The sequence below is a fragment of the Ambystoma mexicanum genome, chromosome 13 (assembly GCF_040938575.1).
Source record: "Ambystoma mexicanum isolate Mex_15411 chromosome 13, UKY_AmexF1_1, whole genome shotgun sequence".
In the NCBI taxonomy this organism is placed as follows: domain Eukaryota; kingdom Metazoa; phylum Chordata; class Amphibia; order Caudata; family Ambystomatidae; genus Ambystoma; species Ambystoma mexicanum.
Window position 1 is genome coordinate 764,413,180 of NC_090938.1, and position 15,876 is coordinate 764,429,055.

General features: G+C 47.3%; 1 protein-coding gene across 1 annotated transcript; it reads right to left on the bottom strand.

The window, feature by feature from the left end:
- Positions 1–1,660: 1,660 nt before the first annotated feature.
- Positions 1,661–2,716, bottom strand: LOC138520539 (uncharacterized). Its single transcript, XM_069632884.1, has one exon. It carries the CDS (start codon positions 2,714–2,716, stop codon positions 1,661–1,663), a length of 1,056 nt encoding a protein of 351 aa, XP_069488985.1.
- Between the last annotated feature and the right edge of the window lie 13,160 nt (positions 2,717–15,876).

Consider the following 15,876-nt stretch of genomic DNA (forward strand, 5'->3'; position numbering starts at 1 on the left):
TCTGCTGTTTAGGGGAGTCAGGCAAAGTGGGAAAGAGTGTGTGCTTGTGTGTGGTCATGTACACTGTCATTGTAGCAGGGGTGTTTCAAGGTCTGGAAATGATCAGGGCTAGGCTAAGGTCGGGACTGTTGGGACTAGAGGCTAGCCTTTTGGCTGCAGCCCCTGAGCTTCTATTCGAGGCTACAATCAAAAGACCCGGGCTATAACCCCCCTCAGCCCTCTTAGCTACGCCTCTGCTGTGGTTTCATGTGTGGCCCGCACCCACATGTGGTTGAGCCTTGCTGCTTTCCCCCTGCGTTCTATGTGTGTGAGATACAAATAATTGTAGGGACATTATTTTTCAGTTGGTAACTGTTGAAGGAGGGTGTTGACTCGTGTGGGCCCCTGGTGTGTGCAATAGTGGACTCCGGGTCCTGCTGGGAAATGTGGGAGTTGATAGCCTGGGTGTGGTCTCTGGTGGTTGTTTTTGAATTCATGTGGACTGTGTGATGGGCTGTTTACTGCCAGTGTGTGGCATTGATATGTGAGAAGACTGTTGTATGGTTATGGGTTGAACTCTGGGTGCTTCCCAGGTCTTGATGTGGTGGTGATATAGTACCTCTTAACCCTATTTAGGGCGGGTCGGGCAGGGTGAGAGATTGCTGGCTGCTATGAGTGAAGTCTTAGGAAGGAGTTGTGGTTTGAGGTGTTATCTTATGTTAGTAGGCTTTTGTACTGTACCTATCAGCACTAAAGTAGTCTTCCAGTACTGAGGCTTATCCAGATAGTGACTTTATGTGCCCTTGTTGCCCCCTCGAGACTATGGTCCATGGGACAAGATAAAGGGCACGGAGGTAAAAGGGAGGATGCAGGCAAAGTAGGGAAAAACACAATTTGAAAGGTACAGGGGACTTGATGGCACGGGTGGACTGGGGACCAAACAAAAGTGGCCCTGGAAATGTTTCTCAAAGTGGCCACGTGGTACACCATGTGAGCAAGACAAACCCTCTAAGATGAGCAGAAAACAAGAGTACCCTCACGAAAGAGGACCATCGGGAAATCACCATAGTTCCCTGTAGGCCAGTCCACCTCTGCTGGAGGGGGAGGATGTCCATCTGAGGTAGTAGGGGTGTGTGTGTAATTCTTGGTGATGGATACAATAGGGGTGCTGATTATGATAAGTGGGGATAAATCCCACCCATAATATCCAGCATCTTCCGTGAAGGCATCTTCTGTGAAGGCATCTTCTCTGAAGGCATTTCTCGTGAAGGCTTTTTCTGTGAAGGCATCTTCTCTGAAGGCATCTCTTCTGAAGGCATCTTCTCTGAAGGAAGCTCTTGTGAAGGCTTTTTTCTGTGAAGGCATCTTCTCTCAAGGCATCTTCTCTGAAGGCATCTTCTCCGAAGGAATCTTATCTGAAGGCATCTTCTGTGAAGGCATCTTCTCTGAAGGCATTTCTCGTGAAAGCATCTTCTCTGAAGGCATCTTCTGTGAAGGCATTGTCTGTGAAGGCTTTTTCTGTGAAGGCATCTTCTTTGAAGGCGTCTTCTCTGAAGGTATCTCTTGTGAAGGCCTATTCTCTGAAGGCATCTCTTGTGAGGGAATCTTCTGTAAAGGCATCTTCTCTGAAGACATCTTCTCTGAAGTCATCTTCTGTGAAGGCATCTTCTCTGAAGGCATATTATCTGAAGGCATCTCTTGTGAAGGCATCTTCTCTGAAGGCATCTTCTCTGAAGGCATCTCTTGTGAAGGCATCTTCTGTGAAGACATCTTCTCTGAAGGCATCTTCTGTGAAGGCATCTTCTCTGAAGGCATCTTCTCTGAATGCATCTCTTATGAAGGCACCTTCTGTGAAGTCATCTTCTGTGAAGGCATCTTCTGTGAAGGCATCTTGTCTGAAGGCATCTCTTCTGAAGGCATAAGGCATCTTCTGTGAAGGCATCTTGTCTGAAGGCATCTCTTCTGAAGGCATCTTCTGTGAAGGCATCTTCTCTGAAGGCATCTTCTCTGAAGGCATCTTCTCTGAAGGCATCTCTTGTGAAGGCATCTTCTCTGAAGGCATCTTCTCTGAAGGCATCTCTTGTGAAGGCATCTTCTGTGAAGTCATCTTCTGTGAAGGCATCTTCTGTGAAGGCATCTCTTCTGAAGGCATCTTCTCTGAAGGCATCTTCTGTGAAGGCATCTTGTCTGAAGGCATCTCTTCTGAAGGCATCTCCTCTGAAGGCATCTTCTCTGAAGGCATCTTCTGTGAAGGCATCTTCTCTGAAGACATCTTCTGTGAAGTCATCTTCTGTGAAGGCATCTTCTCTGAAGGCATCTTCTCTGAAGGCATCTCTTGTGAAGGCATCTCTTCTGAAGGCATCTCTTGTGAAGGCATCTTCTGTGAAGGCATCTTCTGTGAAGACATCTTCTCTGAAGGCATCTTGTCTGAAGGCATCTCTTCTGAAGGCATCTTCTGTGAAGGCATCTTGTCTGAAGGCATCTCTTCTGAAGGCATCTTCTCTGATGGCATCTTCTGTAAAGGCATCTTCTCTGAAGACATCTTCTGTGAAGTCATCTTCTGTGAAGGCATCTTCTCTGAAGGCATCTTCTCTGAAGGCATCTCTTGTGAAGGCATCTCTTCTGAAGGCATCTTCTCTGAAGGCATCTTCTGTGAAGGCATCTTCTCTGAAGACATCTTCTCTGAAGGCATCTTCTGTGAAGACATCTTCTCTGAAGGCATCTTCTGTGAAGGCATCTTCTCTGAAGGCGTCTTCTACTACATTATTGAGTGGAGCTCGAATTAGTCAGCACATGCTTGTGTGATGGACTTAATATAGGGTCAAGGGGGCCCTAGACGTTTGGGGATTCATCACCAGACAAAGATTTTAATGCCTCCCCTTCCCAGCTCACCGATTCTGGGAGCTAGAACCAAGAGTTGGCCAAGTACAGGCGAATGCGGGGAACACAAAAGGGAAATAGGGAATCATTTTACCCTCTAATAACCGTACCAGTTGGTGACTGAGGTGTTTAAAGGATACTTGTTAGGTGGCGCTTGGCAATGACAGAAGAACTACAAGGAAACTGCCAGATCATGGTAAGGTGCACCCCACTATATTAGGGAGGTGGACCCCTGAAATTCCTATCCGCACTGTGAGGATCCAGGGAAGGATACTCTGTGATATATCTAAAGTGAGACTCCTATGCTCAGTCTGCTAAGGAAACACTTGTGTACAGGCTCGTTATAAATGACTTATCATGTCATATCAATGCAATGTAATGTAATGTAATGATTCCCCTGTCTGTCCCTGCTGCAACAACATCCTGGCACAGGAGTGCCTCTCAACCCCATTGCCATGTGGGATTAAGAGACCAACAGAGCCCCGTTGTGCTTGCCTGCACGGATCCACTAACCCTCTCCAAAAGGGCCGCTAGATGCAAGACAAGAAGCTCACTCAGTGAGCAGTGCCCCGAGAGTCCAACCCTCGCCGCGACATGGTTGCAAGGCTGCCACTGATATGCAGCTTCCTCCAGGGATCTGGATGGTAACAACGGCCCCCTTTAAATGCCAGCTTTTAAGGCCTTTGTTAGATTCCCCTGTCTGGCCCTGTCAGGCCAATGCAGCTGCTGCCGATGCGGCACAGGCAACACCTCAGCGATTGCTGATCGCGCACCCTCAACGCGGGAGCGCTCTCCATCAATGGCAAGGACAAGAAAATCTGGAGGTCTACTACCAAACACACACCCAACAGAGCGGTCAAACTACTATCAAACAACACAGCTAGGACACCTGCCTGCACTGTCTCCAAACCTCCACCGTATTCCCACTGGTCAAGGTAAGCCATATGTTGCCCATGATTACCCAAAGTGCAACTTGCAATGTATGCCCATAACTGCGAAAGTCCTGTGCCTCACCTGTTTTCTACCTCTCCACCCCTAATGCTACTCCCTTCCTCCCCCCAGCCACCCACGTTGCGCCCAAATCAACTCCAAGAGCTACCGAGCAGAAACGTGGTGTCCTTATAAATGCGTTACCTACCAGAATGCCCACTTATCATCATAGGCTCTTCCAACAAGCAAGCTCATGCCCAACACCATGCGCCTCTCATTGACACAGCACTACCACCAATCGCACCTGTATTGCACCTTAAGGGATCACTACAACCCCCAGGCTCAACACTGCTTTCTCCCCCCCCAAGACTATGGTATGATAGGTTATGATATGATATGTTATTTATAACGCACTTAATAGCCAAAGGTTTCTAAGCGCGGACCCGGGGATCAAACCTGTGTTGCTCGGTGTCATCTTGCTTCAAACGCGAGCACGTTGCCCCTGAGCTCTCCTCCTGAGACGCCCAACATAAGCCCCCCGGCCCGATCAGGCACAAATCTACACTCACGATCTGTGCATCTTGCCCCCAAACAACGACAGCTTACCTATTATGCCAGACATATTGGGCCACAAAAACTCACGAGAACCCGGTCACACATCATAGTCTGTGTGCGCCCACACTGCCCGCTCCGTCCCTCCCACATCCCGAACCTTAAGTCCAGGAACTCTTGCCTCAGACAGCGCACGGCCACAATGCATGGCTGGCACTCCAAACAGCCTTCCCAACCTTCCCCTTCTGTCACCTCCACTACTCCCAACCCCATCCAAAGATCTCCCACCGCCTGTGCTGTGAACTGCACCACTGAGGATAGGAACCTCCGCCTAAGAGAGCGCACCGAGGATCCCCGTGCTCAAAGCACAAGAGCCCTACCCATCTGAAGACACCCTTGCAGCACCATCCTTCCCCCGCACCCCAAAATGGCCCTTCCAAGTGCACAATAAATCCTAAGCACCTCCAACTGAAGACCCCTAAACCTGTCAATACTGCTTATACTAAGGCCCCTCCTCCATTAAGGGAACCCACTCCCAAAGTCTGCCCAGTAATTGCCCTCATTAATGCTACACGCACCTCCAATAAAACTAAATCTCTCCCCTCAATTGCGCACGGATCAACGCTAGGTCTCTACCAGCACATGCACTTGACATCAATGATCTCACTACTTTGAACAATCTTGACATCCTCGCAGTCACCGATACATGGCTCCGGGCAGCTTACTAGCTATACTAGCTTCCTGAGTGGCGGGCACGATGCCAGGTGTGGTGGAGTGGCATACTCCCTTGCCATCAGAGAATAATTCTGCATCTCCTGGGATGGTAATATTGATTTACTCTCTGCCAAACTGACCATCTCTCACACCAACACAATCACCTACCACGTCATCTATCGCCCTCCAGTTTCAAACCAAACCTTTGAAGAAGTCCTTCTTCAAATCCTGAGTGCCCGCACAAAGCTTTCCTCTAAAATAATCCTACTTGGGGACTTCAACCTGGGGTACAATGATCCATGTGACCCGACAGCCACCGCAGTAGCCAACTCAATCAAAGAATTAGGGTTCACTCTTTGCCTGAATGACCTCACCCATATCAAAGGGCATATCCTTGATTGGATTGTGGACCTCAACTGCCAGGTCTCTGTTTGTTTGTTTGTTTATTTATTTGGTAATGCACTCCAAACCCTTAGGTAACTGGGTGCAACAGCGATAAGAATACTTCAAGCTTAGTTACAGTAGATACAACAAGTACAACATATAGCTCGACCTTGGTCAGCATGTGCAGGTTACAGAGGTGCAGAGATGCTAAAAGGTCGCCAATCATGGACACCTGATACCGGTGAACTTAATGACTAGGTTACAATAGATACAGTGGAAACAGTACTGGAATGGTATGACAAAGATAAAAGTGTTGAAGGCGTAGTTTGCAATGAGACAGCGATAGATCCAGGTATTAGTGGTCATTTGTTCGTAGCCAGTTTATCATGTTGCGTCTGAATTTGTGGTGGGGTTGTTCATATCTCAGGACTAGGGGGAGTGCATTCCAAGATGTGGCCGCTTTGACCGGGAAACTGGAGCCGCCTGCTTTGGTTCGTTTGAATCTGGGAATCTCAAGAAGGTGGGCATTGGCTGATCTTGTTGGGCGTATTGAGGGGCTCCTATTTATTCTTTCAGTGAGGTATGGGGGCGCTATGTTGTTCAGACACTTGGAGGTGAGTGATACTGTTTAGAGAAGAATCCTGTCATTTATTTTTAGCCAGCAGGCATCTCTTCTGAAATTGGAGATGTGTTCACTGTTGGGAATGTTTAGTGCTGCTCTTAGTGCGTTATTTTGTAGCCTTTGGATTTTGTCTAAGATGTATTTATTGGCACCTGAGTACAGGGCATTGCAATAGTCCAATGTGGACAGTATTAGTGCATTAGCAAGTGTGATGCAGCTGGTTTCAGAGAGAAATGGTCGACGTGCTCTGATGAGTTTACAGGTATAAGCAGCCGAGGATGCTAGGGAGTGGACCTGTTTTTTGAGTGTTAAGTTTGAGTCCAGGTAAAAACCTAGCCTTTTTACTACGGGCATCACTTTCATTGTGTTACCATCAATATTGAAAGAGGCGTAACTGGGGCTAAGCTTGTTAAGGTTCGACTCTGTGCCCAGGATCAGGATCTCAGTCTTATCGTCATTCTGGCAGAGGCCATGGGATGCCATCCATGCCTGAATGAGGAGGTATATCTTGTTTAACAAGGCCGTGTCCTTGACAGAATTGCCCAAAAGGGGAATGAGGATCTGGGTGTTGTCTGCATAATTTGTGTAGGTGAGACCCAGTCTGTCCAATTTGTCACAGAGGGGCTTGGTAAAGATGTTATACATAGTGGGTGAGACACAGGAATCCTGTGGCACACCGCAGGAGATTTGGATAGGGTCTGCGGAGGCTGATGGGGAGAAGACTCTCATCGTGCGGTTGGCTAGAAAGGACTGTACCCAGGTTATAGCATCACTTGTGAAATGGGCAGCCGACTCAAGGTATTTGCATAAGATTGCATGATCCAACAGGTCAAAGGCCGCCGACAGGTCAAGGAGGAGTAGCATAGCTGTTTTCCCCTTGTCCTTCAGCTCATCAATTTGGGTCTTGAAGTCTATTAATGCTGTTTCCGTGTCGTGTTGTGGGCGAAACCCAGACTGGCAGGACCCAAGTAATTGGTTTGCTTCAAGGTAATCCTGGATTTGAAGGTAGGCTACTCTGTCAATTATTTTGAGGAGGAAGGGGACAGTGGTGATGGGTCTGTAATTAGCAAGTCGGGGCTGCTAATGTTATTAGATCTCTCGGCAGCCTTTGACTTGCTGGATCATAACATTTTACTTAAAAGGATGGTGACTGTTGGAGGCCTATCAAGCAACGCCATCATCTGGCTTAGATCATTCTTGGAGGGCCATCAGTCTTGTGTCTACTGGGGTGATTGTGTTTCCGAGCCACAAACAATAACATGTGGAGTCCCCCAGGGGGCATGTCTTTCACCTTTGTTGTTTAATATTTATATATTACCTTTATGTGTTGAGTTGGAAACCTTGGGGATCTTCTTCTGCAATTATGCAGATGATTTTCAGTTGGTTTTGGACATAACCGGGAACTATGAAGTCGATCAACAAACTATGACTGCAATATACCATGTTACTAAGCAGTGGATGTCAGTGAATTGGCTCTGTTTGAACGCCGCTAAAACTGAGCTGATGCTTTTTGGGCCACAACACGCTCAATCTAAACTGAACCATAAATCCAACTGCTTTTCCATTGAAAGCAATCAAATCAAAACTGTGCAGAAAGTCAAGACCTTGGGCACCTACATGGAGGATAGCCTTGATAGCGAGGCACAAGTCACAGCCATTTCTTCTAATACCAACTACCATCTTAAGGTACTGAGACAAGTTGCCCCACTAATATCAGTGGAAAACCGCATAAAACTCGTAAGAGCAGTAATTCTGCCACGTGTTGACTACTGTAATGCTTTGCTAGGAGGAGCCAGCAAAACAAATGTTCAACATTTGCAGAAAATTCAAAATGCAGTGGTTCGAATCATCTTCCAGATGAAAAGCTCCGAACGTACTAGTGCTGCTAGAAGAAAGCTGCATTGGCTCCCAGTGGCAGCTCGTATTTAATTTAAATTGCTTACCACATGCCATAAATGCATCTTCGGAAATGCCCCTTCATATTTGAAGGAGAGGATTAATATTTATCATCCGAATAGATGCCTAAGATCTATGGAGGGCTGCTTGTTGGTACTGCCACGAACTAAAAGATCTTGTGGTTTGGGACGGGCCTTTCATGTTCGGGGTGCACAAGCCTGGAATGCGTTACCAATCAAAATACCTCAAACTGAGGATCATCTTCTTTTCCGCAAACAGATAAAGACCATTCTGTTCAATTAGGATCTACTGTAGTTTTCTCCACCGCTGCTGTCGTTCGGCGCCTGGATGCCCACGGGCTTTGGCACCTTATAAATCTGAATAACATAACATAACATGGCAGGGTCTAGAGTTTGCTTTTCAAAAGTGGGAGAACCCATTATTCTTTAAGGTTAGTGGGCACTGTGTTTGTCATGAAAGAAGCGTTAATAAGCTTTGTAATGAAAGGGGCTAAGTCTTTAGCTGCATCCTTTATAATTTGTGCCGGGCAATTGTCACCCTGGCAATGCGGAGGCTTCAAGGAGAGTATTTTTTTCTCATTCTCTAGGATGGAAATTTTAGTGAATCTGAAGGAATCTATCCACTCTAACACCCCATGCCCGTGGTCAGACCACCATATTCGGTTCCTCAAAGCAGCACCCATCGAGCATGCTACCACATCGCCCCTTTCATTGCCTGCTACGCTTGCCCATAGTGCCAGGAACCTCACAAAGGAACGCTTGTCCCCTCTGCTTAGCACAATTCAAATCAGGATCTCCTCCGTCTACGGACTCCAATGTGCTGGCAGACTTATACACCATAACTTTGACGTCCGCCATTGACACCATAGCCCCATTAAGGCGTAGAGCCAACCCCTCACTCTACATCAATACATTGTTCACCCCGGTCTAAGAAAAGTGAGAACTGAAAAGTGGTTGGCAGAGTCCAGCTGGATCAAATCTCCCACAGACCATATGAAGCTTCTTTTCACTAAAGCCTCGAAACAAAACAGACAGGCTATCCACTTGCCCAAATCCGTGTCTTACAATGCTAGAATAGCTGATGCCAAGTCTGACTCATGTGAAATCTTTGCAATCCTCGGGAATTAGAAGTCCTGACCAACCCCCTGCCACTCTCACCAAAGACAAGACATGGTGTACTAACATCCAAAATGCCACGCTAGCCAAAATAGACTGCGTCCACAAGCAAATGGAACTCAAGCAATCTACCTTGAACTCAGTGCAGTAACCTCTGGCTGCCGCCCTGCCCATCCCAGCCTCATTACAGGATCTCCCTACCTTCCACTTTACAAATGTATCGGAAACTAAGGCCATAACCATCCTAAAAGGGTTGAAGCCTTCTAGGTGTAAAGGGGACATCTGCCTGGCTGCTGTCATCAAAGACTGCTCCGAAGTGCTGGCCCCCTTTTTTGCCTCCTTTATCAATGCCTCTTTCTCATCACCAGCCTCAAAGAAGCCTGGGTTCTCCCGCTCTTAAAAAAACAGTTGTTGACCCTACAGTCCCAAACAACTACCGCCCTATGACCACCGTCCCTTTCCTATTGAAAGTTCTGGAGAGAGCAGCTTACCTGCAAATCCAGCATTACCTTGAAACGAACCACATACTTGGAGCGCACCAGTCGGGATTTCGTCCTGGCCATGGAACAGAATCAACTTTGCTTGACCTTAAAAATCAATTGGATGAGATCTGGGATGAGGGCTCTCCTGCTCCTCCTTGACCTCTCAGGTGCGTTCGACCTGGTCAACCACAAAATCCTGTATCACCACCTTACAGCAGTAGCTAACTTCTCTCCAGCAGCAGCGTCATGGATCTCTTCATTCTTGCACAACAGATCCATGAGAGTCTTTGCAGAGCATGGTAATGATCCTTCAATACCTATTGCCTGCAGTGTCCCACAAGGCTCCTGTGTCTCCCTGACTCTCTATAACATCTTTACGAAGCCTTTATTTACCCTTCTTGATTCTATTGGCATAACTTACAATAACTATGCCGATGATATCCAAATTCTACTCCCCCTCACTGGCATGTACCAGGCAGACTCCGCTAGGCTAAACGCTGTCTACTCAACTATACAAACGTGGATGGCCACTCACTGCCTGTGTCTCAATGATGAGAAAACGGAGATCCTCATAGTGGGCCAGGACGCCATGATCAAGAAGCTAGGTGCCCTGTACACATCCTTCAAAATCGACAGCACCCCGATCACTGGTATTATACCTAGACGCCATCCTCTCACTGACCCGACAGGTGAACGTCATCTCCTCCTCTGCAGCCTACTACACCAAATTGATCAATGCTTCCAGGCCCTTCCTCTTCCCCGACAGTTGTCTCACAATAGCCCGGCCATCATTGGATGCAGTCTCGACTACTGTAACGCATTATTTGCAGGCACCTCCGAACGTAACCTACAGAAGATGCAGGTGATCTAAAATAATGCGCTGAGGGCTCCCCTCAATATCCCGAAACGTGAACACATCACTTCAGCCAGAAAAAAGGTCCACTGGGTACCTATCCGGGAACGGATCTTATTCAAAACACTTTCAATACCACACAGATGCCGGTCCAGGGCGGCTCCTACCTATCTCTCTCAGAAATGTAAGAAAGTGATTGCTTCCAGACCTACCAGAACTGCATATGCCGATCGACTGGTCCAACCCAAATTCAAACAGGTCAATGCAGGCGGTGCACGCTTTCCTACCGTTGCAGCCACCCAATGGAACGTATTACCTCCGGCCTTATGAGCTGAGCTATCTTTCTGGACATTCCAGAAATCTCAAAAAACTTGCCTGTTTGCATAACTCCATAGCTTGCTCCACTGTATTTCAATGCTCTCTGTAGATGCCCACAGGTTTGGTGCGCTCTACAAATGCAAAAATAAATAAAATTAAAAAATGATGTATTATGCGAAAGATTCCCTACATTGTGCCAAATTGCCACCACTGAGACTCCAGAGCGCATAGGCCCATCTGGAAACTGAACCGGAGAACCCACAGAGAAAAGGAAAAGGGAGGGTTGAGGTTATGAGGGGAAAGACGGCCCCGAAAAAACAAATAAAGGGGCTCAAACAGAGGTGAACTGGTCAGAGGAAGAATGACGCCTGTCATACCCTGGGTGCAAGATTGATGATTTACTTCCACCTGGATCATTATTCCCCCAATCCACCATGAACATCACCATGATCATCCTGCCCGTCGCGCCTCCCGCGCCTCCCGCGCCACCTCCATCTGCAACCCCCCGCCCCCCTGGTAAGTGGGAGGTGTGGTTGCTTTCCGCGGTGCTAAACTGTATGCCTCCTGTGGGCTTGCATGCAGCAGGTTGCTGTACTTCTGGGTGCATGTACAATGTGGGGTATTTCTTACTCTGCTCTGTGGGTTCTTCAAAACACAGTCAAAATATTCTCTTGTGGACAGTAGAACTCTGCTTAGAGAGTTGTTGTCATGTGATTTGTGGGGGGTGTGTTTTACTGCCAGTGGGGTAACAGACTTATTGCAACTTTAACACCCTGTTTACTGCACTCCCCTCAATCAACAAAACAGTATCTTACCACCACCCTTGCTTCCCCCAGCAGGGCCCCGTCAGTGTTATCGTGCCCTGTTCACTGTGAGCCTCTGCCCAGTAGACTCTTCCAGCAGTGACAGGGCACTGCTAAGCTCCTCTAGCACTGAGTGTTCTCATGCAGAATGCTTACACTGCTAGAGTCCTATAGCACTGAAAGAGCACTACTCTACTGGGGAGGGCTTTGAAGCTGTGGGAATCTCCCAGTGCTAGAGTCACAGTCTACCTCTGGAGGAAGGTCATACTGCCAAGGTCCATTAGCCCTTGACAGGATACTGCATGAGAGAACTCTCCCAGCTGAGACCCCACATGACAAGCAATTCACTTCTGGGGCTATGCACAATGGCAATGCATTTCTGGAGGGAGCTTCTGCACGTGCTGGGGTCACATGTTCCACAGGGCGTCATTCATGTGTGACCTCTCTACGGTCCCTCGGCTCCCCTCTACTCCTTATGAACTATTCTGGCTTGACCAATGTCGTCCTACGACACCTGGGACCTCCATGTTGCATGAGATGTTGGAGCCCAAGATCGCCTGGCTCCCAAACAGACCCGCTACACCTTCTGTATCCTTGGGAAGACCAAGCCTATCCCAGGATAAAACTACATCCCCGAGGGGAAGAACACATAATGCCAACAAATCTTCCGTGAAAAATGTAGTCGCAAAGTACAACATGTTTTCCTTGATAAAATGCTGCATGCATGGCGGGGCACACTCACACGATACAGATGTGGAAAGGATTCATTCTTTTAATACACAGAATGAGACCCATTCCCTCCACATCCTGCAAGCACAGAAGAAACCTCTCAAAGATTTGACCAAAAAAAGGCACCATAGAAGCTGCGGACATTATGGAATGGCTCAGATCTGTAATGCTTATAAAAATGTAAAAAAACAGGCATTCAACCAAATCAAGACTATGGGCCTCATTACACGGTAGGCGGTGAGCCATGGCGCTATTAGCGCCATGGCTCATGCCGGTAAAATACCGGCACCGCCTTGGTGGAAAGGGGATTTATCGCCCCATTCCAAGGTTGGAGGGGCGGTAAATCCCCTTTCCGCCATTGCCCTTCCCCATTCCCATTTCTGCCCCATATGGCTCTATGGGAATGGGGAAGGCGCTAATTACGGCACCGCAATTTTGCGGTGACGTAATTAGCTCCGAGGTCCCTTTGCGGGTTGGATTTTAACACCTGCAAAAAGCAGGCGTTAAATCCCCCAACCCCCAAAGGGACCTCGTAGTAAGGCGGTAAGGATTTACCGGTACCAGTATTTTACCGGTACCGGTAAATCCTTACCGCCATACGTGTAATGAGGCCCTATGTGTTGATCTCCTGCATGTCAAATGGGAGATATAGCTAACAATTGCCCATTCCTCGGCATATCCAAACTAGTTTTAATGCTCATCAAAGCAGTTTATCTGACAATGCTGGACTTGAAGAAGGCGTACCACCAGATTTTCCAGAATGAGGCGTTGGATTGCTCACAAATATTCAATTCGGCCTTTTGAAGAATTTCCTTACACCAAGATGTCTTCCAGCTTGTCCTGAGCAGTGTTGATTTTCCAACGCATGATGGACAGCTCCCAAGTTGCATACTTTCAAGACAACATTTTATTATATATGGAAAAACCCTGAGAAACACAATGCCCCACTTGCAAAAGTGCTGGCCAATCTGCAGAAGACACGTCTAAAACTCCACAGGGACAAAAGGAAGTTCCTAGAACCAGAAGTTGAATGTGCAGGGTGCAACGTATCAGCAGAAGGGATACAATCCAAAGCAGATTTACTGGAGACCAGAGTAAAAATAAAGAGCAACGAAAGGCATTTCTAGAACTAAGGAAACATTGAGCTAATTAAAAACCGGTGATACACTGATGTTATGTGATTGGGCATTTGTATAGCACCTTTCAGCAGTCGCTGAAACGCGCTGTGGGATGAACGCCCTCGGGGACCCTGGTCCAGGTCAGTGGAAATATACGGTGGTTAGAAGTGTGTGTGCGCACACAGTATGTGTGCAGCTAGTCCGGAATTTGTGATGGGTAGTGCATTCTAATGCTTGGAGTTGTGTGGAGGATGAGTGATGCTAGTTGTATGTATACAGCCAGGCTGAATTGTCTTGGGTAGCTGCATTCTAGCAGAACTGGGTTTTTGGTTGTGAGATTATATGTGCAGCGAGGCTGATTATTTCATGGAGTATAGTGGCGTTCTCAAGATCTTTGAGGAGTGCATGGTGGTGCATCATTATGTGTGCAGCTAGGACGGAGTTGATCATGGGGGTTAGCTGCATTCTAATTGTTTGTTGGTGCAGAGGAGAGAGTCAGGTAAGTGTGTGGGAATAGCTGCGCAGTTGGAAGAGGTCCCTTGCTCCTGAATTCTTTCCTGTGCTTGCTGAGATGGCTTTTGCTCCCCATTAAAGAGATTTGGTGTTTTAGTTCTCCAAGAACTTCTCGGTCTAGAGTGTAGTCAATTCTGGATCGCTAAGCATGGCCGTATCTCTCCTTGGCTTAACAATAGCATCAATGTTGAGTTTGGCTGTTTCCCAAACCTGCGATACCAGGTTATTAGTTTCCGCCATCCCTCTGTCTACTTGAGAGGACAGTTCTTATTGGTTATCACCTTCTCGATTAGCAGTTACATCCAATTCTGTTCTGTCAGGAATACGATTACTTCCTGGATACGTGGCTTGGTTCTCCGCTCCAGCATCAAAAAACCAGCCCGTGCGGTTAGTGCTGTGCCTGTCTAACATTTTAGGTTCAGCGGATGGCTGAGTATTTCAGGTCTGGTGTACGGTTTGAGTAATTAGTAAGAGCGTAGTACATTGCCAGCGAAACAAAGCCAGTCCAGTCATAATGTTAGAACATACGTGTGAGTGGGCCCAGGGTTCCGAGTCCTGACTTTTCGGTTACGCGGATGGTTGAGTATTCCCATACTAGTTTATGGTTTGAGTTGTGAGTAAAACTGCATCATTGTCCCTTACGAGAACTGAACTTGCCAGAGCCATCACCTGATCAGAGAGCGTAGTGCATACCCGGTAGAAGGCAAAGAGCAAGTCCAATCATAGTGTTAGAACGTAAGTCTTACTAGGCCCCGGGTTTGGGGTCCTGGGCATTAGTTTCCCGACAAATAAAGGGTAAACACAGTCAATGCCTTAGCCCCGAGGTGATACTGGGCATTCATTGCCAAACATGTAAGGAGACAACATGATAATAACTTTAAACACAATTGTTACTGGCAACCAGGTTCTGTGTCCTGGTCATTCTTACCTGCCCGTAGTGTTGGATTCTAAGCCATTTCTTAGGCATTGGGGGTTGGTCGGGAGGCAAGGTTTTGTTGGTGAGTGAAGGCCAAAACAGTCCTTTGCACCATTTAGAGGAAGAGCCAGGTTTTGAGTGCTTTCCGGTATGCCATGTAATCATGAATGTGTCGAATGAGGGGGGCAATGAGTTCCAGATTGTTAGTGCAGGATTGAGTAGGAGGACCCCGCAATCCTGGCTGAATTGGAGGCGGGGACCACTCGGAGCAGGGCAGTGATTGACCCTAGAGGGCGGGTTGGGAGGTAAGGCATAATCTTTTCTTGGAAGTATTTGGGGCTGGCTTTAATGTAGGAAAGGAAACACAAGGAGCACATTGTGGCATTTGTATCGAAATCACTGACTAAGGCAGAAATGAATTCCTTGGTTAGAGAAGGAAAATGGTGGCTTACGCCGGGGCCACTAGCCATTTCAGGTTGTACTCTAGGGACACATGTGTGACCTATATATCGACCGCAAGCCACTAGTTCACATGCTAAACCCTAGATGCAGACAGATATGCATTCTTTGCCTATCAAGACAGTCTGCAAAAGTGCAAGACATCTCTTTCAACATACAGTATATCTGAGGAGGACAGAATAGTCAGGCAGACTGGCTTTCAAGACTACCCTCCAGAGACAAGAAACCCTGCAAGTCTCTCGAGGATGAGTGCATGCTTCCACTAATTGAGGATATCTTTTCAGAGAAAAATACTACTTTGCCCAAGAGGGTGTAGATCGGAAATATGGATATTGATGAAGTAATTAAACGAATTACGGAAAATGCAAAGAAAGGCTGCCCTATTGAAAGAAATGTGCTTTAAGCTCTATCACCATTTTGCAAAGTTGCAGAAGATATTATCGTGTACAAGGGAGTCGTTTATCAAAATGGAAAAGTGAAACCTCCCAACAAATCTAGCCCATGAATAACATCTGGGCACCACCCTCCCCTTGAAGAAAGTGAGGCAGGTATATTGGTACCCCTGTCTGGATGCTCATGTCGATCACACTGT

What these genes read in the sequence shown, in the direction of transcription:
- LOC138520539 (XM_069632884.1), bottom strand. Translation starts at nt 2,716, where the DNA reads ATGCCTTCACAGAAGATGCCTTCAGAGAAGATGTCTTCACAGAAGATG.